The sequence below is a fragment of the Pogona vitticeps genome, chromosome 8 (genome assembly GCF_051106095.1).
Source record: "Pogona vitticeps strain Pit_001003342236 chromosome 8, PviZW2.1, whole genome shotgun sequence".
NCBI lineage: Eukaryota > Metazoa > Chordata > Lepidosauria > Squamata > Agamidae > Pogona > Pogona vitticeps.
In genome coordinates, this window is record NC_135790.1 from 17,859,068 (window position 1) to 17,886,653 (window position 27,586).

The window sequence follows — 27,586 nt, forward strand, 5'->3', positions numbered from 1 at the left end:
GGTACAGCCCTGATGAACCCCCAAATATATATTTTGCGCTTGCTTTTGTGAATGCATTGCTCTAAAAAAAGAAAAATTGCATATAAAAAGTTTAAAAACTAGGGAACCACTGTCCTCCCTTTTCAGGTCAAGGTTAAGACGGAGAGTAAATTATGCATCCTCACAGGACAGAGCATGATACGTGCTTAGAAGGCTGCAGGACAGGGATGGAAAACTCGTTGCCCCCCCAGATGTTGGACTGCTGCTGTTGGATTCCAGATGTGAGCTTGCCACTCCCATCATTCCTCGCCATTGGCTATGGTGGTGCTAGCTACGGCTAAGGGTTGTTGAGGTTCACTGACATCTGGACCACAGGATGTTCCTTGTCGCTGCTGTAGCCATAAGCAGAATACAGAAAGCCTTACCCAGGCTTGGATTCATGCCTAGGGACCTACTGGTTAGGCTTCCAGTGGGTTCACTGAACTTTGGGGAGTGATTTTATTTATTTATTTATTTATTCATCTATCTATCGATCGATCGATCGATCGATTGATTTATCATGCTTCCAGTGGATTCACTGAACTTCCGGGAGCGATGTTATTTATTTATTTATTCATTTATTCATTCATTTATTTATTTATTTATTTATTTATTCATTCATTCATTCATTCATTCATTCATTCATTCATTCATTCATTTAACAACCTTCAGAACATGGCCAAAGAGCCCGAAAAACCCACAACTATTTATTTATTTATTTATTTATTTATTTATTTATTTATTTATTTATTTATTTATTTATTTTTATTCCCCGCCTATCTAGTCGAACGACCACTCTAGGTGTGTTAGCCTTCACTTGCTTGCCTCATTCATTTCAACAAGTCTATATTCTAAATACGTAACTACAGTATGTATGAATCCAACTCAATGCTTCTAAGGTTCCGAATTCACTTGAAATGGTAATTTTGGTTGCCCATACATTTGAGTCGTACGGGACCCAGACTTTCGCTCTACTCTTTCTCTCTCCCTTGGCTTGGCTCTATATATCAGCCAATCCGCTCGGCCCCTCTGCTTCCGACCAACGAGGGGGGAGAAGAGAGGGGGGGAAAGGAAGAAAGGGAAAAAAAACGGAAGAAAGGACCCTCTCTAGCCCTCTCGCCTCGTCTGCTCTGGCGGAGAGAGGGAGGCGGGCCGACCAGCGCTTCCTCCCTGCCTCTTGTGCCGCCGCCGGCTGCCTTGTCCTGCAAGGTAAGTCGCTCGGCTGCGTGGCGGACGCAGGTCGTCCCAGGCGATGGCTTGAAGGCAGGGGTGGGGGGTGGGGGTGGTGGAGGGCAGCCGGGGGATCATCCTCATCATCCTCATCATCCTCCTCCCTGAAAGCGTGGGGGCCCTTGGGATAGGAAGCTGTAACAGGGGAGGGCGCGGCGGGTTACGGGAGGCGACAACGTCGCCGAGGCGGATCCGAAACCCATCTTTTCTCCCAGAATCCAAACCAGGCTGGCTTGAAAAGAAGGGGTTCCGGCTGCCCGGGATCAAGTTGATCCCCCCCCCCCGTCCGGCTGACTTTTCCACCCCGCAGCTCCGTGGCAGTGGATTGATTGATGATCTTCCTCCCAATCCTCTTAACTGAATTGTTCCTCCCTGGCTTGGAGACCGCAGGTAGCCCATAATACTCTTAACCTCTTTTTTAAGGAGCAAATGAAGGTGAGCGCGACTAGCCACCCTAAACATGCTTTACTTGCCTTGTAAGCCCCGTGGATCCTCGTCCCCCATGTCTTCTGATTTCCAGCCAAGATTGCACTTAATGCCTGCTTACCTGGGTGAAGTTGCGGGGGGGGGGGGATGGCACTGTAGGTTTAGGGTGATGTAGGTAAAGGTAAAAGGTTCACCTTGACATTTAGTCCAGTCGTGTCCAAGTCTAGGGCGCGGTGCTCGTCCCCGTTTCCAAGCCATAGGGCCAGCGTTTGTCCATTGACAGCTTCCGTGATCACATGGCCAGCACGATTAGACACCAAACACTGTTACCTTCCCACCGTGGTGGTACCTATTTATCGACTTGCATTTACATGCTTTCGAACTGCTAGGTTGGCGGGAGCTGGGACAAGCGACGGGAGCTCACTCTGTCGCGTGGATTCCATCTTACGACGGCTGGTCTTCTGACCTTGCAGCCCAGAGGCTTCTGCAGCGCCACCACATCCCTTAGGGTGATATACATACATAATAAACCAATATAGATGGGAATACCGAGGCCTTAAACTGCCTTTTTGATCAACTCAGGCTAGGACATTTGAACAAACTATTTCATGCCTTGGTGACCATTGTATTTTCCAGATTTTCTTTGGTCCTTCTGCGGTTTGTCCAAAATTGATTTATGCACACTGCTATTTTTGCTTATGTTATATTGTGGTGGGCTGGGGTTAAATTCGTTTTAATTTTAAAGTTGTAGTATTGTTCTATTTTGAAATATTTACCGGGAATACCTTCATTTGATTTTAATGCTGACTGTGATCGCTGTAGAATAACTACATCCCGAAATTTACACAGCTGATCTTTAATTGTTGGAGTGTCTACAGCCTTCCATGTCTTATAATAATTCAGTCCTTCCAAAAAACCCCTCTGGTTTATGAATGTGAGATATTGTGCTTCGGTACCCTTGAAAGTCAGGAAATGGCCCGAGATGGCTGCGCAATATTGTGCCCGTATTGCCAGCAGGAAAAAGGATGCCAAGCTTGGCATAGCAAAGGGCGGTCTGAATGTTCACCACACCCATGGCAGCAGTCTAGATGGTCTACAGCAGTGGTCCCCAACCTTGGGCCTCCAGATGTTCTTGGACTACCACTCCCAGAAGCCTTCACCACCACCTCTGCTGGCCAGGATTTCTGGGAGTTGAAATCCCAAGAACATCTGGAGGCCCAAGGTTGGAGACCACTGGTCTACAGGACACCATTCAGAAAGTGACACCACCCAAGAGAAAATCCCACAAGCGGACTCCTTTTTTCATCTTTTAAGCACTTTTCACCCAAACACAAACAGCGTTCGGGGCTCTTTTACAACAAAGGGAGCAGAGGAGGAACTGAAATCCAAAATATCAGGATAGCAGAAGATTGAGAGCCACTGCATGATTGCTCTCTAGCGAAGGGTTCTATTTCTCTTTCCAAACTTGAATACTCACATTTCCTTAGAATGCAGCCATGCCGGTTAGTGGTCTTAAACAGACATAATTTGCACAGTACAGAGACACCTTAAGTTTTTTTTCCACTAAGGCTGACCACTGAACTTGAAAGAAAGCCTCTTCAACCCAGTGGGACTTAACTTTTGAGTAGAGCTATCTAGGATTGTGCTGGAAGTATAAAATAAATAAAGGCACTGTTACAAATGCCAGTGCTGTATCCTGTTTTGCAAAGCGGTCTGCTTTTAAATCTAGGAATGGTGGGATTGTTGTTATAACAGGATAATCTTGTGCTTTTCTCTCATTTTTAAATGACTTATTTGAGCAAGTGCTTGGTGGAGATTCCAACATGTTTGCATGAGATTTTGTTTAAAAATATAGTTTAAGATCAGATTCATCTGTCGGGGAGGAGGAACAGTTCTTTTCCTAGAAAGGTAAAGATGTGTATAGAATGCCTAATATGGTTTGTTTAAAAAAGGGAGAGGGAAGGAGGGAGGAGAGTAGCTAAAGAAATGTTCAGCTTTGGAAAGCAATGACCATCTTCTAAATGCCATCTTGGATTTTACATTTCCCAAGTCATATTTGAGAACAGGTGCAGTCCCAAAATGTTTACACCCCCCCCCCAGAAATATGCATCTCCCCTTAAAGTTTCAAGAGAGATTTTGGCAAAGGAGGATGTTTTTTAAATTAGTTGAGGATATAGGTTCCCCCCCCCAACTGTTGTACTTTTGATTTTTAAAAACATGCTTAATGCCATTCTTATAATACAGTGTGGTTTTCTTTGTTTCTTTTGAATCACATTGAAGACCGCCTTGAGTCCCAGTTCTGTGAGAGAGAATATAAATCAGAATATAAATCAAATAAATAATATGTGTTGGAATGGGCAGAAGGAAAATGGGTCTGGAAATTACATACCATAAAGTTCCTTACGCATTTTCAGCTGTTCAGGCAGACCGTGAACTGAATCACAGAGAACAGATTTAAGCAACTGCGAAAGAGAAGTTCCCTCTATATCTGAGCTTACCTTTACCTGTGTAGAGAGGTTTCTACCTAGAACAACCGACTAATTTCATTGTCCCATATCCCATCCTTTGCTCCTCTAGGTTGGCTCATGTGTACTGGAGAGGGTACATTATTATTACTCTTGGCAGTTGCCCATGGTAAGTTATGGCTGTTGTTACTGGTATTGTTACTGCTATTTTTCTATGAAATATAAATGAAGAGTTAGAGGACTCAAAAGGTCACATTCAATTATGAAATTGTTGCTGATGTTAATAAAGATATCCTCCCCCATTTTATATATTGTTTTACCATTTACCTTCCTTTTTAAAAAATTACTTACATGTATCTCATACCTTGTTCTCATTGAGCTTATGATGGCATATCTGGCTTTCTTAACCTCTGTTCTCCCTGTGAGGTAGGACAGACAGAGGGACTGTGATAGGTCACTGGTTCTTAACCTTGGGTTACTCAGGAGTTTTGGACTGCAACTCCCAGAAGCCTTCACCACCAGCTGTCCTGACTGGGGTTTCTGGGAGTTGCAGTTCAAAAGCATCCGAGTAACAAAGGTTAAGAACCACTGTGATAGGTGATGCTAAAAGAGACTAACCTCCCCTGTGGATATTCAACAAGTTTTGTGACATTGGGGGTCCTAGTTCCCAGTTCACTACTTTCAACTTTTACAGTGGTGCCTCGCAAGACGATTGCTTCGCATAACGACAAATTCACTTTACGATGAGGTTTTTGGAGCGATCTTGCGCTTCATTTAACAATGTTTCCTATAGGCGATTTTCGCTTTACAATGTTAGGGACCTTGCCTCGCAAGACTGTTAAATTTTAGGTCCCTGTTTTTCGCTTTACGATGTTTTTGACAGCTTGGTCTTGCTTCGCTATACGAGTCTTTTAATGGTCTCTGTTTCGTTAGATGGCTGTCTTTGCTTGGGAACCATGTTTCGCTTAACAATGTTTCCTATGGCAATTTTCGCTTTACGATGACAATCCGTTCCCATTGGAACAGATTATCAGGTTTTCAATGCATTTCAATGGGTATACGTGTTTCGCAAGACAATGTTTTCGCTTAACAGCGATTTTCGCGGAACGAATTAACATCGTCTTGCGAGGCACCACTGTACTTCATGTTGCTCTCAGTTACCTTGCGGTACTTGGTTGTTTGAGTCTGACATTTGGAGCTGACATTTATGTACCAATCGAAGGGAAATGTTTGCTGAGCTGGAGAGGTGTTTGGGAAGCTTTGCCGGCAGCTGAAGAAGCAAGCTGCTTTTCTCTTTGAAAACTGGCTTGCCTCCTCAGCTGGAAGAATGGGCTGCAATCAAAATAGTCAAAAGAAAACTGAATTTCCTCCTCTTTCACCAGGACAAATGATAGGCTAAGGACATGGCATAAAATTGCTTAAATGGCTCCAGTTCCTCTCTACCAAGATGAGTACAATCGTAAACAACTTTCCAACTTTAAAGGGATTGGAAACTATGGCAACATTGTAGCAGATGGTATAGCCAAGGCTGTTGTATCTTGTTGATCAGTCAGTATCCTGTTTACGTTGTTCGCAGAGCGAGCATATCTAGTTGCCGTGCTGGCTGGAGGATTCTGGGAGTTGTCGTCCAAAAATAGTAACTTGTCCACCTCTGCTTTGTTTACAGTTTTGATTTCCTGTGTTTTTTCCTTGCTTAAGACGATACTATTCTCTAAATTATTTAAATTAAAAATTTAGGGTCATCGTATGCACAGAAATAAGGAGGGGAGAGGGATCAAAGTGCTTGATTCCTGCTTTCCCCCTCCACTTTTTGCAAAGAAAGTGGAGGGGGAAAGCACTTTCCTTGCAAGAAAGCACTTTCTTGCAGGGAAAGTGATTTCCCCCTCCACTTTCTTCCGAAGAAAGTGGAGGAGAAAAGCAGGAATCGCTTTGATGATTCCTGCCTTCCCCTTCCACTTTCTTGCAAAGAAAGAAATTGTGGGTTAGAAAGGTGGGGGGAGGCGTCTTATATGTGGGGGCGTATTATAAACGGAAAAACACGGCATGTGTACTATTCCAGGAAGACTTTTCTATTAAAATGTTGCCAAGATACCTTGCAAAAGTGTGGTTCATGAGAGTCCTGTTGTCGTTTTGAGCCACATCTAGACTCCTTGACATCAATGGAAATTCCGACATAGCTCTGCTTGCTTGCTTGCTTCTCTGCCTACTGTATGCATTTATTAGTTACAATTCAGTTTGGATGCCTGCCCTGTGCAGTGTACCATGCCAAGCTTTTAATCCTTTTGTGGTTGAGATTTATGTGCATAGCAGCCACAACCTCCCTGTAATTGTTTGCCTTGCTGAAACTAAGCTTGGGCGTGTTTACTTCCATTTGCGTCTTCAGCAGGCATTAAATACAATTTCCTCTTTTGTGATGGTTTCAAGGCGAGCGATGACTTCTTACAAATCAACTCAGCTTCCAGTAACATTGCCCACGTAGCTGGCAAATGATACATGGCTTTCTCTGATTTGTTCCAAGAAAATCTCCATTAACTGGCTTCATAGATGCAAACTAAAATGTCTAACTGACTGTTTTTTTTAGCAAGTCATTTCCATAAGCTGGTTGCCCTTTGACATAGATCAGCATGTAATGGAGCAAAGAATCTACAGTGCTACCTCGCTAGATGATGACCCCGCTGTATGATGAATCTGCAGGACGGTGACTTTTTGCGATCGCTATAGCGATTTGCAATACAGTCGTTCCTATGGGGAAATTCCACTGGATGTCGATTAGGTCCATGCTTCGCGAACCATTTGTTCGCAAGACGACGATTTTTCCCACTCCGCAGAATGGCTGCCCTGTGTTTTCCAGACCCATGCTTCGCAGGGCAGCCATTTTAACAGCTGATCGGTGCTCAGAAAATGGCTTCCTCTATGGCCGATCTTCGCTGGACGACGAGGTAATTTCCCCATTGGAACACATTAAATGAGTTTCAATGCATTCCAATGGGGAAACGCTTTTCGCATGATGATTTCGCTTAACAGCAATTTTCCCGGAACGGATTATCATTGTCATGCGGGGCACCACTGTAACTCCCAGTGTTGATCCTATATCCTCATTGAGCTCCTAATGGTGGTTGAACAACCAGAGTTTATTTATTTATTTATTTATTTATTTATTTATTTATTTAATTTATATCCCACCTATCTAGTCGTGGTGGACTACTCTAGGCGGCCAACAACAGAGATAAAATACAATAACATAAAACAGCCTAATTACAACAACAATTAAAAATAGGGGAACAATAAAGGAGAGAAGAAAATCAAAAGTAATCTGGAGAGAAGGCCTGCCGAAACATCCAAGTCTTTGATAGGTTCTTAAAGGTGCCCAGCGAGGGAGCTCCGCGAATGCCAGGAGGTAAGTTATTCCAAAGGCGAGGAGCCACCGCCGAGAAGGCCCTATTTCTTGTTTTCTCTTTTCGGGCCTCCCTCGGCGTTAAGCTCCTCAGCCTCACCTCCTGGCTCGCCCGTGTGACCCGGGTAGAACTTGGTGGGAGTAGGCGTTCCACCAGGTATCGAGGCCCTAAACCGTTTAGGGCTTTATACGTAATCGTTAACACTTTGAAGTCGATGCGGAACCTGATGGGCAGCCAATGCAATGCGGCCAGAGTGGGCGAAATATGTTGGAATTTTTTCACTCCACTGAGTAATCTGGCCGCCGCATTCTGCACCACCTGTAATTTCCGCAGCAACCTCAAAGGAAGCCCCACGTAGAGCGCATTACAGTGGTCTAATCTTGAGATTACGAGCGCGTGTACTAAGATGGTGAGCGCCCCCACATCCAGGTAGGGCCGCAGCTGGGCTATCCGCCTGAGGTGAAAAAAGGCGGTGCGGACCACCGACGCCACCTGTGACTCCATGGAGAGCACCGGGTCCAGATGGATCCCCAAGCTGCGTACACCGTCCTTTGCAGGGAGAGTCACCCCCCCAAAAGAGAGGGAGTTTCCCAAATCCCCAACTGTGGGAGGGCCCACCCTCAGTACTTCCGTCTTGTCCGGGTTCAGCCTAAGCCCGTTCTCCTGCATCCATTCCAGTATAGTCCCCAGGCAGCGCTGAAGGCACAGGATGGCTTCTCCTGCAGTTGGCAAAAAGGAGATGTAGAGCTGCGTGTCGTCCGCATACTGGTGACACGAAGCACCACACCCCCTGATGACCCCACCCAGCGGCCTCATATAGATGTTAAATAGCATTGGGGAGATAATCGACCCCTGTGGAACCCCACAATTGAGGCTCCACGGGGCCGAGACTCTCTCCCCAAGCTGAACTCTCTGGGGGCGGTCCTCCAAGAAGGAACGGAGCCAGGACAATGCCAGGCCACCTATTCCCAACTCGGAGAGCCTCCCCAGGAGGATACCGTGGTCAATGGTATCAAAGGCCGCTGAGATATCGAGGAGGACCAACAGGGACACTTTGCCCCTATCGGCCTCCCTCAATAGGTCATCACACAGGGCGACCAAAGCCGTTTCTGTGCCGTGGCGCGGCCTGAAGCCCGACTGGAATGGATCCAGGGCATCTGTTTCATCCAGGTGCGCTTGAAGCTGGTCGGCCACCACCCTCTCGACTACCTTGCTAAGGAAAGAAACATTGGCGACGGGCCTGTAGTTGCCAATTTCGTCCGCCGCCAAACTAGGTTTCTTCCTGATGGGCCTAATGAGTGTGTCCTTCAGGGCAGATGGAAATCTGCCCTCAAGGAGAGACCCATTTATTATAGCCGTGGCCCACTCCGTTGTTAGCGGCCTGGCTGCTTTGATTAGCCAGGCCGGGCAAGGGTCCAAAGAGGAGGTGGTGGCATGACAGCGGTCAAGCGCCCTGGAGACAGTGTCAGGCGTAACAGGCTGAAAGGTGTCCAGGATCGCCGGGCAAGACGGAGCGCTGGACATCTCAGCTCGACTCACTGTGCTCAAAAAAGGAGCGATTCGCAAAACAGTGATTCCTATGGGGGAATTTTGCTGGACAATGTTTGGTCCCTGCTTTGCAAACCGATTTTCGCTAGACAACGATTTTGACAGCTCCCTCCGCACTCGCAAAATGGGTGTTTTCAGGACCTAAGCTTTGCAAGACAGCTATTTAAACAGCTGATCGGCGGTTCACAAAGCAGCTTTCCTATGGCCGATCTTCGCTAGACAACGACGATTCTTCCCCAGACAATGACGATTCTTCCCCATTGGAACGCATTAAACAGGTTTCAATGCATTCCAATGGGGAAATGCTTTTCGCTAGACAATGATTTCGCTAAACAGCGATTTCAGTGGAACGGATTATCATTGTCTAGCGAGGCACCACTGTATTTCATTGTTTAAGATGACTTCAGTTAGAGGAAAGTCTTAAGAAAGAGGAAGAGAGGGAGAACTTTTCATGGGGATATTTAACTAACCCAAGTGTTGGTTGTGATTTCTTCTATGCTTTCTTGAATGGTCACTGATGTGCTTTTCCCAATCTGCCGCTCATTCACAGCTTCCCAGGAGAGCAAGCCAGCTCTCTTCGAGCCAACCAATTGGAGACTTCTTGACATCAGAATTAAGAACGTCTTAGCACCCGTAATCCTTGGCCAATAATAGCTTGTCTGCTCTGTAACCAGATGCAAGGAAGGACATGGTTCTTACCCTTGGCATGAATTTGCTGAAGAGAGAATTTTGACACATTCAGCTTTTTTAAGGCCCTGTCTATACACTGGGCAGGAAGATGGGATAAGAAGGGATTTTGTCATTTCAGGCAGTTGGGGAGAGGATATCCTAATTTGTAGAGGAGAAAACCTTCCCTGCATGTAGAAAACTAGCATGTTGGTAAAATGGCAGTGCTAGACTCTCTTTCCTGAAATGCTTTGTTTTTTGCTTGCTTAATATTATTATTGTATTAGAAGGGAGAATTTACACAAAACATTGAAAATGTGGTACCTCACTTTGCATTCTGGAATGGAACAGTCTGCTTTATCCCTGCATTCTCCTTAATGCATGGACAATGCCTTATCTACAGAAAGGTCCTCTCCTGTAAGGCTGAGGTTTTCAGTCTTTCCCATTATCATTGAAACTGGGCCCTCAGTTCCTCAAGACAAACCCTTGATTATCCTTAGAATGGTGTATTTAATGGCAGGAGAGAGTACCTCTCTGTTTCCAGGGCAAGGTGTGAGGTGATTTGGGATAATATCTTAAACATTTGTTTTTCCTTCACAGTGTTGTCTCAGTATGCTTAAATAAATTTGTTCTTGCTCAAAAGTCTACCATTTCCTCACATTTCTCCTTATCACTTTGCTTTCCTTTCCCTCTAGAACCTGGATGGCTTCTAATGTGAACCTAAATCTGGATAAAGAAACCTTGTTAGACGATGGAGTGCCTCCTGCAAAAAAACCAAGGTTAGTATTAAAAGGCTACTATGAGGGAAGTCATTTCTGAATGGTACCTACCCCCATGCAGAACAATATGGTGCAGGTCAACGTGACCATCCCCTGTATATCACATCAGAGAGAAAAAGGAGTCTGGCCTAGCTCAATTCTCAGTGCAGGAGATTTCTATCTTATTTTATGTAGAGGATTGTGCAAATATTGTGTTCCATACCTCCACTCAAAAAGTGACCCCCAAAAATGAAGGAAAAAATGGTGACGGAAGGCATGAAAGAAACCAATTTCAGAAGAAGGCCTGTAAACTCAGATTACCTTTATTTTGTCCAAAGGTGTCTGAGAGAATTATCTCTTTATCAAGGCAGTATGCAAATACAGTGGTGCCTCACTAGACGATTGCCTCGCGGAACGAAAAACCCACAAGACGATTGTTTTTTTGCAATCACTATGGTGCCCCGCAATACTTTTTTTTTTCTATTACCATGTTTTGCAAGACTTTTTTTAGGCCGATGCTTCGCAAGACTTTTTTTGAGACCTCGCAAGACGATTTTTTCACAAGACGACGATTTTCGCGGAACGAATTAAAATCATCTCGCGAGACACCACGGTAAATGTGAAATGATTACAGAAATAGAAAAAAATTGAAAAAGATTTTTAAAAGTAGACATGAATAGTTACTTCTCTTGTATAAACATACAGTACTGGCAAACCATACAGCCATGTTGATATATGTATTCAAAATATAATGCCTTTATAAGAAAAGGTGAATAATATATATATAAAAATTCTGTTATCTCACTAAACACACCCACTAACAGTTTACTTATATGGTGTTAAAACATCAGTCATCTCTGCAAAAGAAATATTTGTGATGTCCAAACCACTTTAATTGAAACCCAACCCACATTAATTCAAAAATATATACAGCCACAGGGATGCCTGAAAGATTATCTCACATGTATTTATAATATATACAATTAATTCCTTTAGTAATAAATAACCATCTGCTGGGAACCTGAACAATCATTCATACAACGTGCTAAATGCATTTCCTGGAAGTGCCCAAATTGTATAGTCCAAATCTTGTTATGCTCGACATTTCCTTGAGAGTTTTTTCAAAATCCTCACTGCTTCTCTTCAGAATGTAGTTTGCTTTGATAACAAACTGTCCTTGTTTCTTGGTGGTAAACTGTCCGTTGCTGTTGGCTAAGAGGCTTGCATATGAACTTGGTTTCCATTTATCTTTATCAAAGCGTTAGGACTCAGTATTACCAATAAACCTTAGTCTAGATAGGCTTCCCAGGGAAAGAAGACTAGGGCATTCCAGTGAGACATCAAAGTTTGAGTCTCTTCAGAGGCATGGAGCTTATTGGATGACCCCAGGCCAGTGAGTTTTCTCCTAATCTACTTTGCAGGAAGGAAATAATGTTGGGGAAGGGGAGAAAGGAGGCCTATGTACTTCACCTTGGAAATAAGGAGAGAGGAGATACAGTGGTACCTCGACTTAGGAACTTAATCCATATTGGAACAGCTTTCGTATGTCGAAAAGTTCGTAAGTCGAGGGAAGTTTTTCCATAGGAATGCATTGAAAACTATTCAATCTGTTCAGGCTGTTTTTCATTCGTATGTCAAGGCGCTGTTCGTAGGTAGAGGCATTAGTTCCAATAGGAACTAATGCAAAGCCGGTTAATCCGTACTCTACCACTAAGGGGTGATTTTTTAAATTATTTTTTTCTTCTTTTGACCTAAGATGAACTTAGGTCACAAAAAGGGCAGGAAAGTTTTTTTCTTTTCTTTTCTTTTTCATTCGTAAGTCGAGGTTCCGTTCGCAAGTTAAAGCAACTTTTTGCGACTGGAACCATTCGTAACTCGAATCGTTCGCAAGTGGAGACGTTCGTAAGTCGAGGTACCACTGTAAATATGATGCAGAATTATTTTAGACCTCTTACTTGCTCCCACAAGAATGGAGGAAGCTGCTTTCCAGAGAGATTTCTGCAAGAGAATTACTTCCTTCTCTGTCCTTTCAACTTTTTGACTTCAGGAAGCTGTTGCCGAGTCTGAAAACTAAAAAGCCTCAGGAACTTGTCCTGGTGATTGGAACGGGCATAAGTGCAGCCGTCGCTCCTCAAGTGCCAGCTCTGAAGTCTTGGAAAGGGCTGATCCAGGCCCTTCTGGATGCTGCTATTGACTTTGACCTTCTCGAAGATGAGGAGAGAAAAAAGTTCCAGAAGTGTCTCCGAGATGATAAGAACCTCATCCACGTAGCTCATGACCTTATCCAGAAACTGTCACCAGTGAGTTGATGGCACATAGAGGGGGGCGGTTTTCAAGCTTCGGGTGGTGATGTAACATTTCTGGGGGGGGGGGGATTTTCGGTAATGATGCTGAGTTTAACTGTGCTTGTTCGTTATTTCTTTCGTTCATGTTATATCCTACTCTCCACCCAATGGGACATAACCATAAAATCAAGAAAATGTGCAATGAAATGGGACTGTGGAAGCGTTCCTTGATTCATTTGTAAGCGGGATTCGGATGCACACCTGGTTCACTTTGACACAAATCTGAATCAAAATTCAGAAATCAGAATTTTCACATTGTGATTGGCTTGCCCTGGGCTATTAAAACAACTTGACCCTTTTCTTTTGTGTCTGTGTGAATATACATGAAATGTTGAGATGAAGTCTTTCTCTCTCTCTCTCTCTCTCTCTCTCTCTCATACACGCACATATTTAGAGAGGATTGTGTTTTTCAGATTTCAGTCAGATAGGTATAATGATTTTTGTGCTATCCACTTCTGATTAAAAATAGCCATAGGTGTGTGTAGATGAACCTTCGGGGCATTGTAACCCTTCAGAATTGGCGATTTCTGAGAAATTTCATACAGTTGGGTCCAAGAGCTTTTGTGCTATCAATCTTAAACATTTCTTTAGTGTGCTAGACATTTACTAATATATGTGCTGGACCATGGTAGCAGTGGTCATTTATTTGTGGTGCTTGTATACTCAGTCTTATTTTGTAGAATAACTTTGTGCTGCTATCTAATAAAAAATGCAACTAAAATAGCGATCAGCCCAACAAACCAAATTGACTCAACAAATACAGTGGTGCCCCGCATAGCGACGATAATCTGTTCCGGATAAATCGTCGCTATCCGGAATTGTCGCTATACGGAACGGAAAACCCCATAGGAACGCATTAAACCCCGTTTAATGCGTTCCTATGGGGGATAAACTCACCACTATGCGGAAATCCTCCATACGGCCGCCATTTTTGCCGCGCGGTATGCGAGGGAAAGGGCGCGAAAACGCTGTGGGCGGCCATTTTTTCTTCCAGCGGCCATTTTGGAACCGCCAATCAGCTGTTTCTAAAACATCGCAATGCGAAGGTCGGTAAGCGAAATGCAAAAAGATTGGTAAGCGATCGCAAAATCTGCATCGCTATGCGGATTCGTCATTAAACGGGGCGCTCGTTATGCGAGGCACCACTGTATAAGGAGTAAGGAAGGATGGGATGGACCGGAAAAGTAGGAACCAAGGAGGGAAGGTTGGATACTGATATGATGAATGAAGAAGAAACATAAGCTACAGTAAATAAAAAGTCACCACCAGTCCCCCAACCCCCATAACGTTTTTGCAAAAACTGTGATCTGAGAGCAGAGGTGAGATTTTTGCAAAAGTCAGATTGGAAACTAGGGAAATGGAGACGGGGGGATTAAAAGATAAGAGCCACTGTTTAGACAGATTACTACTCAAACAAATGAAGAAGAAAAGCAGAAAGAGGATGAAGCTGGACTATTTAAATTACGAAGATGAAAGGTTTGGCAGTGAAGAGTCCAAGGTGAACTAGGGCAATGAACAGTCATTACGTTAATCGCTGCAACTTCTTTAAGGATTTGTTCTCGGCATCTAAACCCCCCCGAAAATATCACAAAGCTACATGAGGGAAGTGAATGTGTAACTTCTGTAGCTTCACATCATCTTTCCTTGCAAGCACTATGGTGGGAAAGCGCTGGCGAGGTTCTGTTTACGATTGGAAGCTAGAGGTGTCAGTGAGCAAAGGCCCCACCCACTCCACTACTTCTCTCCGGTATATTATTTATAGGGTGCTGTTTTGTAATCTATTCGGGAGGCACTCTGTGGCTTTCTTTTAATACCAGAATCCCTGTTACCAATTTGAAGCTATTTGGAATGATCCAGATCCGCTTTGGACCAGGTCAGTTCAGGATTGGGTGGAATTGGCTGCACCGCCCTAACAAATATGTAATGTTTTAGAAGAGTCAGCCATGTTAGTCTGGGCTAGCATGTCGGGGGGGGGGGGGGGAGCAGAAATGAAAAAATAAAGAAGACCAAAATGTTGTGGACTCTCAGTGGATTCAATATAAGACAAAGATTCTTAGGCAATTATCCATTATAAAAATTTGCACCTGATGTAATTCCAACCTATATTTCCTTACCCAGTGTCACCTCACAAGTCCAATCAGAAATTATGATATTCATCATTATCATATTGTTCCCCTTCGTGATCTACAGCCTGGGATTAATTAAACCACCAATCGTTGTTATTGTTTGGTGGTTGTAGGTTTTTCGGGCTGTTTGGCCGTGTTCTTAAGTTTCTTCTTCCTAACGTTTCGCCAGTCTCTGTGGCCGGCATCTTCAGAGGACCGGCGAAACGTTAGGAAGAAAAACCTCCAGAACACGCCAAACAGCCCAAAAAACCTACAACAACCATCGGATCCCAGCCGTGAAAGCCTTCGCGAATACATTGTCATTGTTTACTGAACAATGGCACCTGGAAGGGGAACTGAAGATCCACATGGGTCTTAATGGTTGTTGCCTGACATGAAATGCCACATCATCAGTTCCTTGTGCCCAGGGAACAGTCTCCTTATTTGGGAGGGGGGGCACGTTTAACGGTATAAATGTTTGCCATGCATTCCCGCTCTTGTGCCTGAAGCAGTGGACTTGTCCACGAAAGCGCACATGAAAATATAGCAGTTAGTCTTTAAGGTGCCATGTTTTCGTTTTCCATGTTTTTTCGGTTTTGTTTTGGCCAAATATTTATTTATTTATTTATTTATTTATTTATTTATTTATTTATTTATTTATTTATTTTATTTATACCCCGCCTATCTGGCCCACCGGACCACTCTAGGTGGCTTCCAAATATAAAATCAAATAATAAAACATAGACAAATACATAATAATCAAACAAGAACAGCAGTAAAGATAAAAAGGAAAAGTAAGAAAAAATCAAGAGTTGGCTGGAGGGAAGGCCTGAATAAACAGCCATGTTTTTAATTGGGTTTTAAAGGTGCCCAGCGTGGGGGCCGCGCAAATTGCCGGAGGGAGATTGTTCCAGAGGCGAGGAGCCACCGCCGAGAAGGCCCGGTTTCGTGTCTTCTCCTTCCGGGCCTCTCTCGGCGTCAGGCTCCTCAGCCTCACCTCCTGACTCGCGCGGGTGATCCGGGTAGACCTTGGTGGGAGGAGGCGTTCCGCCAAATATACAAGATGTTTCGTTCTTGGGGGGGGGAACATACAGTAAAATCGGTGTTGATCCTTTTTGTGTTCTTCCCTTCTTGTCAGCGCACAAGCAACGTCCGTTCTACTTTTTTCAAAGACTGTTTATATGAGGTCTTTGATGACCTGGAGTCCAAGATGGAAGACACTGGGAAACGGCTCCTTCGGTCTGTCCTCCACTTGATGGAGAACGGCGCTCTTGTACTGACCACCAACTTTGACAACCTTCTGGAAATTTATGCAGCAGACCAAGGGAAACAGCTGGAATCTCTGGATCTTACGGATGAGAAGAAGGTAAGCGGAAGGGGCTCAGGCCCTGAGAAAAGCAGTGGGTTTAGCATACACACACACACACACACACACACACACACACACACACACACACACACACACACACACGGGGGGGGGGGAGACCCCTCTGTGTGTCCAGGGCACAAAGCAAGAGTTTTTGAAAATAGTGTACAAAGCTTTTAAAAAAACAAAGTATAGTGCTAAGATCTCAAGGATAAGGAGTTACTGTGATTTTGTCAATGTTACGCTGCAGTCTGTGGAAGCTGATGTAAAAAAACCCGAGCAAATAAAAAGGCTTAACTAGTTAAAGTGTCACAAATATCATTGGCTTTGCTGCAACAGAATACATTTGCTGCAACAGACTACACCCTAACGTGGCTACCCCATTGGAGTTGTTTTAAGTACAGTGGTGCCCCGCTTGACGACAATAATCTGTTCCAGCAAAATCGCTGTAGAGCGAAATCATCATCAAGCGAAATTAAAAAAACCATTGAAATGCATTGAAAACCAGTCAGTGCGGTCCAATGGGGTAAATACCTCACCGTCCAGTGAAGGTCCTCCATAGGGCAGCCATTTTCTGGTGCCTGTCTTGCGAAGAATCCATCCTGAACACAGCGGGGAGCCATTTTGCACAGCGGGGGGCCGTTTTGAAAACCCGACAGTCAGCTGTTTTTGATCGTCATTACGCGAAAGATCCGTTCCCGAAGCAGGGAATTGATCATCATCAAATGAAAATCGCCCATAGAATCATTGTTTTGCGATCGCAATAGCGATCACAAAAACATCGTCAAGCAATTTCGTTGTATAACGAGTTAATCGTCAAGCAGGGCACCGCTGTAATTCTTTGTTTTTTTCTCTATATATAATAATTAACGACACTTCTGCTCTAAAACAAACACCTTAGGTAAGCATCCCAATTTGGTTCATTTTTGTTGCTGTTCCACACCTGTTGTATGTGATTATAACAAAACAGAACAACTCCCAAGTGGTTTAAAAACATGGTAAAGCTTCATCCCTATCTTTTATAGGCTTCCAAAGCCAAAATTCCTTCAGGAATTTGAATTACTGCCTCCTCCGCCTCCCTGATAACCTGGTTTCCTCAAAAAACAAACAAATCCAAAATTATTTATTTATTTCCTTGCTAGCTTACTTATGTATTTAGTGTAATTTGTAGGCTGCTTCACTCAAGGCAGCTCGCAATGTTAAAGCAAAGAAAATGAAAAACAGAATAAATTACACATTAAAAACGCTTGAACTATACTAACAATTAAAAATACACTAAGTGGTTAAAGGCATTTAAAACTTTAGAAGCAAACGTACTTAGCTAAGGAGTCAATAATAGTTATTTAAATGCTTGTCTGAAAAGGTGGCATATAAATAAAAACGGGGATGTGGTGGCGCTGTGGGCTAAACCGCAGAAGCCTGTGCTGCAGGGTCAGAAGACCAGCAGTCGTAAGATCGAATCCACGCGATGGAGTGAGCTCCCGTCGCTAGTCCCAGCTCCCGCCACCCTAGCGGTTCAAAAGCATTTAAAAATGCAAGTAGATAAATAGGGACCACCTCGGTGGGAAGGTAACAGCGTTCCGTGTCTAAGTCGCCCTGGCCATGTGACCACGGAAGATTGTCTTTGGACAAAACACTGGCTCTATGGCTTGGAAACAGGGATGAGCAGCGCCCCCTAGAGTCGAACACGTCTGGACAAAAATTGTCAAGGGGAACCTTTACCTTTATCTTTAAATAAAAAAATAAAAACAAATTCTTCTTAGTTTTATTGATTTTCTTATAAGTATGTACGTCTGTATGCCTTGAACAGTGGTGCCTCACTTAACGAGCGCACCGTTTAACGACGAATCCGCATAGCGATGTGGATTTTGCGATCGTTTTTACGATCGCATTGTGATGTTTTCTATGGCCGAAAATCGCATTGCGTTTCACTTACCGATCTTCACATTGCAATGTTTTTTAAAACAGCTGATCGGCGGTTCCAAAATGGCCACTAGGTGCCCAAAATGGCTGCCACAAGTGTTTTTGCACCCTGCCCTTACCGAGGGCGCAAAAATGGCAGCGCTATGGAGGAACTTCGCTGAACGGTGAATTTGGAAGCCATAGGAACGCATTACACGAAGTTTAATGCGTTCCTATGGCTTTTTCCATTCCGTTTAGCGATGTTTCTGCATAGCGACGATTAATCCGGAACGGATTAACATCGCTATGCGGGGCACCACTGTACCTGGCTTTTCAGTGCAATAAAAAGAAAATGTGTGGCATTTTTGAACAGAGGAAAAGAATAAACAGGAGATGAGCTGTGGAAGTTTTAAATGTTAAACACCATAAATCCTGGGAGTGTTGCAATAAATATCTGAAGCCTCTCTGGAAACTTTCCAATATGCCATTCCTGGCATTTTGTTCTGTAACTCATGTTTTAAAAGAGAGCAAAATACTAAATTTTAGAGTGGGAATACAACGAGTGGTTCTTTTTTAGAAGAGCAACTACAGTCTTAAAAACATTGCGTCCTTTAATGGCAGCTTGTGAATTTAGCATCTTTTTGCTGAAGACATCTGTTGGCCGCTCAGTTTTGAAAAGCCAGACTTGGCTGGCTTTCTTTCCCAAAACACAGAGGTGAGAAAATTCGTAGAGAAGGCTGGTAGGTTCAATTAACTATTAGTAAGCTTCGTATCTGTCTCAGTAACAGCTCCCTAACAGATTCCCTAGAAGTTTTCCTTCTCTGCTGGTGTGTTTCTCCTCTCTTTCAAAATGGATAATCTGCCCCAAGCAACAGGCAATAGAAATATGTTATGGATTACAGTGGTGTCTCACTAGACAGTTACCCCGCATGACAATTTTTTCGCAAGATATTGACTGTTTGCGATTGCTATAGCAATTCGCAAAACAGTGATTCCCATGGAGCAATTTCACTGGACAATGTTTGGTCCCTGCTTCGCAAACCATTTTTTGCTATACAGCGAATTTGACAGCTCCCTCCGTGCTCACAAAACGGGTGTTTTCAGGACCTAAGCTTTGCAAGACAGCTATTTAAACAGCTGATCGGCGGTTCACAAAGTGGCTTTCCTATGGCCGATCTTCGCTAGACAACGACGATTCTTCCCCATTGGAACGCATTAAACAGGTTTCAATGCATTCCAGTGGGGAAATGCTTTTCGCTAGACAATGATTTCTTTAAACAGCGATTTCAGTGGAACAGATTATCATCGTCTAGCGAGGCACCACTGTATACAGATCGGTCAAGGCAAACATTACCCTTGTGATCCTTTTCAGGTTATAGTTCATTCTGTTTCCAAGTTGCAGGGAACAGATTTTTAAATGAGAAAGGGGAACAGCCAAATACAAAACATTGCTTGTCAAGGTAGCGAATTTTATTTATTTATTTAGCGAACAGCTGTGGCATGTCGGAGTGGAGGGGATGCTTGGGGCAAGGCCTTGGGACCGCTGTTAATAGCGGAGATCCATGCTCAGGCTTGAAATAAAAACAATGGACAAACACCACAGCAGATGTCAGTGTCTTCATATTTTATGAATCACAGATGAGGAATCTTTCAGAGTGCTGATTTCATGTTCGAAGAAGTTCCCAGGACCAGCGAAAAAGCAAAAGAATGGGGCTAAAAAAAATTAAGATAATCTTAATTTTTATTTTTACTGTTAGCATCTTAAGGCATTTCGACTGTTTGGAATGGGGAAGAAAACCCACTAAAAGCTGGTAAATAACCCACTGGTGAAAGAGGTACTGCCAGCTGAAGAGTCCCAGAGGGACAACAGAGGAGGAAGGGCAGGTTTTGGCCCCAAGTCTCATGTTCCCCACCCTTGCTCTAAATCTAGCCAGGATATTTAGCTCAAAGACTGTCGTAAGGGTAATAAAACTTCAGTGAGATCATTGCTTTGTGTGTTCTCAGACCACTGAACATCGTCAAGCTCAGGATGTTTCGTACAGAGTTGGGTCCGTGATTCAGCTTCCTGGGGATTTCTCTTTTCATTTGGGGATGGAAGGGTGGGGGAAGCACATTTCTCGTTTTGCGCACTCGAAAATGTGTGGGCAATGCTTCCAGGGATTTCAGAAGCTCCCATAGTGGCCAAATAAGATCTTAAGTGGTTTGGAAAAAGAGATGAGAGAGTTTATATCCTGCGTAAGGTCTTTGACTTTCTATCCAATAGCAAAACCAGAAACAATTAGAGGAAACTTTATTGACACAAGAGTCTATGACTCAAGTCTTGTTGTCTCTGCCTGTGGCCGTCCCATCAGAAGACGTGGGACAAAAACCCCACAGGCTATTCTTTGCTTTGAGTAGGCCACAGGTCTTGCGAACAACCATCATCAATGCCTCCAGTGGTGCACGGGGGGCAGCAAGTTAACTTGGTTGGACCCCGGGAGTTTCAGATAAATATCTCCAAATGCTTAGACAGTTTGCCAGATGGGTTGGGTTTGTTTTAGTTGCAGACGCTGTGAGCTTCCCCAGAGGCACGAACCATAAACATAGCCACATAGCCCTCCGTTTTTGGAATGTGGGAGAGCGGGGGAACGCAGACATTTGCATTACTATCTCAACCCGAGCCTTTGCTGCTTGGCCAAAGTCAATAATATATCATGGAAACCAAGGGGAGTTGGTGGTTTGGAGAGAAACGCTGAAAGCTTGTTTTGAAATCCCGAACAGGTGCTGGAGTGGGCCCAAGAGAAAAGGAAGCTTAGTGTCCTACATATTCATGGCGTGTACACAAATCCCAGTGGAATCGTGTTGCATCCGGCCGGCTACCAGAATGTGCTGCGCAACACAGAAGTTATGGTGAGACTCCCAGCTCTCTTGAGCCCATCGTCTTTGGCTGAAGGGCAGATGTTACTAGGGGTGTGGTACTCATGGCCCTCCAGATGTTGTTGGTCTCCAGCACATCTCATTCTGCCCCCCTACCCAACTCCCTTCTCTCTAGGAACCAAACCAGTGCCTTTACCACTTGCTGTGAAAGCGAAGGAAATAGTAACCCGTTGGCTTCATCGTAGGCATACAGATGGAAACCCCTGGATTGTTTTAAGACTGGTGACTCCCCTAGAAAATATTTTGTGACCTTGGGGGTCATGACCTCCAGGTTGGAACCCGTGCTCTAGAGCAGCCGTCATCCCTTGCCACCACGGGCAGTCGGATTATGGATAATGGGAGTTGTAGTTCAACACACCAAGGGAGTTCTGGGTCAAGGAAAGCCATACAACAGGTTCCATTTTTTTTTTTGTTTACGTTTGACTTTTAATCCCCCCTTCTTTTGTCTTTTCCGGGATTGGTGTTTCATTTCACAAGCCCTGGGGATAAATATGGGGCCCCAAGCCTACCCAAGTTGCCCATACCCCTGGCATGGAAATTAAGAATGGTGCCTCCTCTAAGATTCCGAAATGGGCAGAGAAGGATTTGGCCATAGATTTCCCCCACAGGCATTTGTGTGACAATCCAGTCGTTCTGGGCTGCGGTGGCTCTTGGATCATTCCTGGAACGTGCCTTCCGGCGATTGCTTGAGCCATGGTGCAGTACAAGTAGAGGGTCCCCCCCTTTTGCACCAAGCAGCTGGCACCCCTCTTTCCTTTCCCCGTCCAGAAGGCCTCTGCTGTTCTTCTGAAAGCTGAAATTCTGGACCCTTTCTCTTCTTCCTTCCTCCCCGCTCAAAAGCGCGAGATCCAGAAGTTGTACGAAGCCAAGTCGTTCTTGTTCCTGGGCTGTGGTTGGACTGTGGACGACACCACTTTCCAGGCCCTTTTCTTAGAAGCTGTGAAGCACAAATCTGACCTTGAACATTTTATGCTCGTGCGCCGAGGGGATGTGGACGAATTTAAGAAGCTGCGAGAAAACATGCTGGACAAAGGGATTAAAGTGATATCTTATGGGAACGAATATGCAGACTTGCCGGAGTACTTTGAGAGGCTGGCAAATGAGATCTGCAGCCGGGGTCGAGCAGGTAAGAGAAATGGTAACCTTTACATATGCCAGTCATTTAATTGGTATACAGTGGTGCCTCACTTAACGGGCGCCCCGTTTAACGACGAAATTGCATACCGACGATTTTTTTTGCAGTTGCTTTTGCAATCGCATTGTGATGTTTTAAATGGGGAAAAATCACTTTGCGATGATCGGTACCCTGTTTCACTTACTGATCATTGCAAAGCGATGATTTTTTAACAGCTGATTGGCGGTTCCAAAATGGCCGCCGGGTAAAAAAATGGCCGCCTGCTGTGTTTTCGTGTGGATTCCTCGCTTACAGGGCAGCGGAAATGGCTGCCATATGGAGAATTTTCGCTTTAAGTTGAGTTTTAAGCCCATAGGAATACATTGAAGGGGTTTCAATGCATTCCTATGGGCTTTTTGAAATCGCATAGCAACGAAATCGCTTTGCAGCAATTTTTGCTGCACCGATTATCGTCTCTGTGTGAGGCACCACTGTATTTCCTGCTTTTCCTCCATGGCTCTCCATCTCTCTGCTTTATGCTCAGAACTCCCTAGTAAGGTACATCTGGTTGAGAGTCGTTGGCGTAAACTCACCCCGTGAGTTTAAAAGCTCAGTCCCAAATTCAAACATGGAATTCCTCAATCCAGCACTAACCACTATGCCTTCTGATCTTGGTAGTTGGAAAATGTTAAGGTTTTGTAGAAGACTTAAGTGTAACAGGAGAAACCTGTATTCACAACTTGAAAGGATTTGCTACACTTCTTCTTTGGGTGCTGGGCCAAGCTTGTGTGTTGCGTTAATATCACATCTTTCTTTTACGGATCTCAAGGTTAGTCTTGCATCCAAATACTAAGGTTCACATCTTGTAGCTTCAGCAAAATGACTGTTACATATATTTTCAAAACCTTGAACGTTATGCTCATATTGAATATGCATATGAATGAAAAAAATGTGCCATGGACCTATAATTAAGCTTCCCAAAGATTTCCTTTTTTCCTCCAAACCAGAAACCCAGGTTTGTGCTCCTTGTGCACTTGAGGAAAGTGTGGGCTGGGCTTTGTACCCAGGAGCTGTAGTGGTGGCACAGTAAGCTTTTATGGGCTGAGAAGAGGAGAGTTTCTGTAGGTTGCTTATGTTCTTTGCTTTTCTGCCCAATAACAAAAGTCCAAAGCAAATTAATAGGCAATAGTATAAATTTAAACAGAAGAAAGTAAGTTCAGCTTTCACAAGAGGGACAGAACCACAGGCAAAGTTTCCCTAAGGATGTGTCTCTAAAATTTTAAGCTACATTTCTCACTAGCCCTTTCCAACATGGCCAATGGTGATCGGAAATGAATGGGGGAGGTTGCTTTAAGGCCAAGGTGAGCAAAGTATGATTTCCAGAGGTTTGTTGCTGTTTAGTCGTTGTGTCCGACTTTATGTGACCCCCATGGACCAGAGCACGCCAGGCCCTCCCATCTTCCACTGCCTCCCGGAGTTGTGTCAAATTCATATTGGTTGCTTCAATGACACTGTCCAACCATCTCATCCTCGGTCGTCCCCTTCTCGTGCCCTCACACTTTCCCAACATCACTGTCTCTTCCAGGGAGTCTTCTCTTCTCATGAGATGGCCAAAGTATTGGAACCTCAGCTTCAGGTTTGATTTCCTTTAGAATGGATAGGTTTCTTGTCTTTGCAATCCAGGGGACTCTCAAGAGTCTCTTCCAGCACGATTCAAAAGCATCAGTTCTTTGACGGTCAGCCTTCTTTATGGTCCAGCTCTCACTTCCATACATCACTGCTGGAAAAACCATAGCTTTGACTATGCGGACCTTTGTCGGCAAGGTGATGACTCTGCTTTTTAAGATGCTGTCTAGGTTTGTCATCGCTTTCCTCCCAAGAACCATCTGCTGGGATCATGGAGCCCAAGAAAGTAAAATCTGTCACTGCCTCCATATCTTCCCCTTCTATTTGCCAGGAGGTGATGGGACCAGTGGCTATGATCTTAGTTTTTTTTTGATGTTGAGCTTCAGACCATTTTTGTGCTCTCCTCTTTCATACTCATTATGAGGTTCTTTAATTCCTCCTCACTTTCTGTCACCAGAGTGGTATCATCTGCATATCTGGGGTTGTTGATATTTCTTCCGGCAATCTTGATCCCGACTTGGGATTCATCCAGTCCTGTCTATCGAATGATGTATTCTGCATATAAATTAAATAAGCAGGGGGACAATATACAGCCTTGTTGTACTCCTTTCCCAATTTTGAACCAATCAGTTGTTCCATATCCAGTTCTAACTGTTGCTTCCTGTCCCACATATAACCTTGCTAGCGTGTGAAATGAGTGCAGTTGTATGGTAGTTGGAGCATTCTTTGGCACAGCCCTTCTTGGGGATTGGGATGTAGACTGATCTTTTCCAATCCTCTGACCACTGCTGAGTATTCCAAACTTTCTGACATATTGAGTGTAGCACCTTAACAGTGTCATCTTTTAAGATTTTTAAATAGTTCAGCTGGAATGCCATCACCTCCACTGGCCTTATAGTTAGCCATGCTTTCTAAGGCCCACTTGACTTCATTCTCCAGGATGTCTGACTTAAGGTCAGCTATCTGGCTTGTCTGGTAAATCCAGATTTTTCTGGTATAATTCCTCTGTGTATTCTCGCCATCTCTTCTTGATGTTTTCTTCTTCTGTGAGGTCCCTCCCATTTTAGTCCTTTATCATGTCCATCTTTGCACAAAATATTCCTTTAATATCTCCAATTTTCTTGAACAGATCTCTGGTTTTTCCTTTTCTGTTATTTTCCTCTATTTCTTTGCATTGTTCATTTAAGAAGGCCCTCTTGTCTCTCCTTGCTATTCTTTGGAAGTCTGCATTCAGTTTTCTGTAACTTTCCCTATCTCCCTTGCATTTGGCTTCCCTTCTCTTCTCTGCTATTTGTAAGGCCTCATTGGACAGCCACTTTGCTTTCTTGCATTTCCTTTTCTTTGGGATGGTTTCCGTTGCTGCCTCCTGTACAATGTTACGAGCCTCTATCCATAATTCTTCAGGCACTCTGTCCACCATACCTGCCCCCATTGCCTCAGAGGCAGCAGGTCCAGCATCCCCTCTAATAGCCTCCACCCACACATGCGCCCCCCCCAGCTGATAGAGCAGCGCATGTGCAGTGGCCACCTCCGAAAAGGGAAGATGGCTCACTGCCTCTGGGTTTGGCAGCGACAAGCAGAAAGGACCGTAGGGACTCGACAACGGGACTCAGACAAGTGGATCTGATTCACAAATCGAATCTAGAGTCTTCCAACAAACCTCCAGGTCAAATCCGTGTCCAGGCACCAGGGCAACCTGAGTCGGACTTGACAGAGTTGGGACTTGCAAGACCCCATCGCTGCCTTGAGGCAAACAACGGGCTGCCCCCCCCTGACTCTTCCAATGGGCTTTGTTGTAAGGAAGACAGTTCTGTATAGGCACAAGAGGTTCATATATGTTTTCTACCCTCTGTCTTTCTTTGTCATCCCCCCAAAGCACTGGATCTTTTTTTCTCTCCCCAAGCAGGTCCACCTCAGGATGGGCAGCTAAATGGCACAGCTACGGCACACACCGAAATCAAAGGTATGGCGCTGACTTAATACTTACAAACTCCGAAAGGCCCTCTTTGGAAAGGAAGTCTTGCCAAACTTGTTGGCTGCCAGTGACCATGCGGTTGTGCCCCCCACCCCTTTGTGTGACAGAGGTTCAAGACTAAATACGGCAGGATCTGTCTCGCAGAACCCGGAAGACTCCTTAGTAAGCTGTGGACCCTTTTCTCCTTCAAAATGGCACCATGTGACATTAAAGGCAGTTGTTGCTCAGTCAGTCTTGACAAAGGCATCGAACAGAAGAGTTAAGTAGTAGTTCTAATAACCTATTCATTCTGGAAATGATCGTGTCTGATTTTGAGGTCTTGCTTCTGAAGGTCAAAGCCTTTTTGTTTTAAAGGGAATGCCCGTGTTGTGATTCAGCTGAGCAGCAAGAACTCTGTAACACATGGAGGATGATAGCCCTGGCAGCTCAGCTCAACAGATTTTGGCAGAACTGAAAAGGAACTAAACAAAACCTTGTGTAAAGGAGATTGCAACTAATGTTGTGTTTCTGGGCCACAGATCTATCCAGCTGCTTAAAAGCAGCCCGCCTGCCCACCTTTCCTGCCTGCTTAACAAACTCAACGGGCTTTGGTACAGGAAGCAAAACTGACTGGCTGTACTTCCTTGTCCTGTGGCTGCCGAAACATCCTGCTCCTTGGGCGGAAGAGTCCTTAAGTTTTCTTTGTAGCAAGAAACGCTGTTGTTCCAAGGAACGTAACGCCCGAACCTGCAAAACTATTCACGTATCCCTTGTTTTTTTTATTTCCCCTTGCCTCCTGCCCATCATGTCCTTGCATGACCCAAAGCAATCTCAGAACATATTTCCACATACCTAGTGTTCAATGAAGACGGAACCTGTGTCATTATGTCTTGAAAGGCTTAGAAACATTTTTTTTTTAAAAAAAATGGGGGTTCAAAAATTAGTAATATGAAGAGCAGCTCACCTAATGGTGAAGGTGTCCATGTGCCTTTGCAGATGTCCTTTCTCTAAGACCGGGATTGTTGGCCTCCTGCCTTTTAATCTGCTAGATTTTTTTTTAACCAACTCCTGCTAAGTGATCCAGTTTTTATTGCAAGGCCTCCTGTTGCCTTCGCGTTTAAGGCCAGTGTCCATAGTATCTTCCCAGATGAAGTTTAAAGATAATAGACCCTCCCCTAGTAGGCAGACGGGAGCACAATGCACTCCGTTAACTGTTATCCTGACGCAGAGTTCATCCCTCTGCTAGAGATTTCAGGCAAAGATGTTGGCAGCCCTGAGCGACACATGTGATTCAAAGTCATTTGGAGGAAGGAAAATTAAGTATTATTACGCCTCCGCACAAGTGCTCATCCGACGTCGTTTTGTTTTGCCCTGCTATGTGAAACTTAAAACATGTTAAAAACTTGATACAAGCACTTCTTGGGACTTTTCTGCTCTTGGGCATGAAGATTTGTCAAGCAATGTGATTTTTTTTTCCTATTTAAGGCTGTTTCTGCAGGGAGAGCCCATGCTCTCCCATGGAGCAAGAGTTCGCTATTAGTGCTTTTTATATTCTCTTACAAGTTTTGACTGAACCATGAGCATTTTTTAATTACTTGAAGCTCTAGTTTTCTACGGCCTTTTTCTTTATACACAGTGTTTTGTATGTCTGAAACTGTAATAAATGGTTGTTCACACGTCTTGCTTTGGGTGACGAGTTCATGGTTGGTCACTGCACGAATTTACGAGCAGGACAGCATTTAGAAGTTTCTG

General features: G+C 44.2%; 1 protein-coding gene across 13 annotated transcripts; it reads left to right on the top strand.

Moving 5' to 3' along the window:
* The first annotated feature begins 1,113 nt into the window (after positions 1-1,113).
* On the top strand, positions 1,114-27,510 carry FAM118B (family with sequence similarity 118 member B). 13 transcript variants are annotated; one of them, XM_072978938.2, is made up of 9 exons: positions 1,136-1,227; positions 4,252-4,308; positions 10,444-10,527; positions 12,554-12,806; positions 16,095-16,322; positions 20,985-21,113; positions 21,909-22,266; positions 25,784-25,843; positions 25,963-27,510. In XM_072978938.2, exons 3-9 carry the CDS (start codon positions 10,451-10,453, stop codon positions 25,974-25,976), a joined length of 1,119 nt encoding a protein of 372 aa, XP_072835039.2. In that variant the 5' UTR covers positions 1,136-1,227; positions 4,252-4,308; positions 10,444-10,450; the 3' UTR covers positions 25,977-27,510. The 13 variants fall into 13 exon arrangements, with proteins under 13 accessions (XP_072835037.2, XP_078235940.1, XP_072835039.2 ...); XM_072978939.2 differs by having other exon boundaries at positions 25,787-25,843; XM_078379815.1 differs by having other exon boundaries at positions 21,981-22,266.
* Positions 27,511-27,586: the final 76 nt, after the last annotated feature.

Coding starts and splice junctions, on each gene's coding strand:
- FAM118B (XM_072978936.2), top strand. CDS start 10,451: ATGGCTTCTAATGTGAACCTAAATCTGGATAAAGAAACCTTGTTAGAC. Junction 10,528..12,553: donor CCTCCTGCAAAAAAACCAAG/GTTAGTATTAAA, acceptor TTTTGACTTCAG/GAAGCTGTTGCCGAGTCTGA. Junction 21,114..21,908: donor TGCGCAACACAGAAGTTATG/GTGAGACTCCCA, acceptor TTCCCCGTCCAG/AAGGCCTCTGCTGTTCTTCT.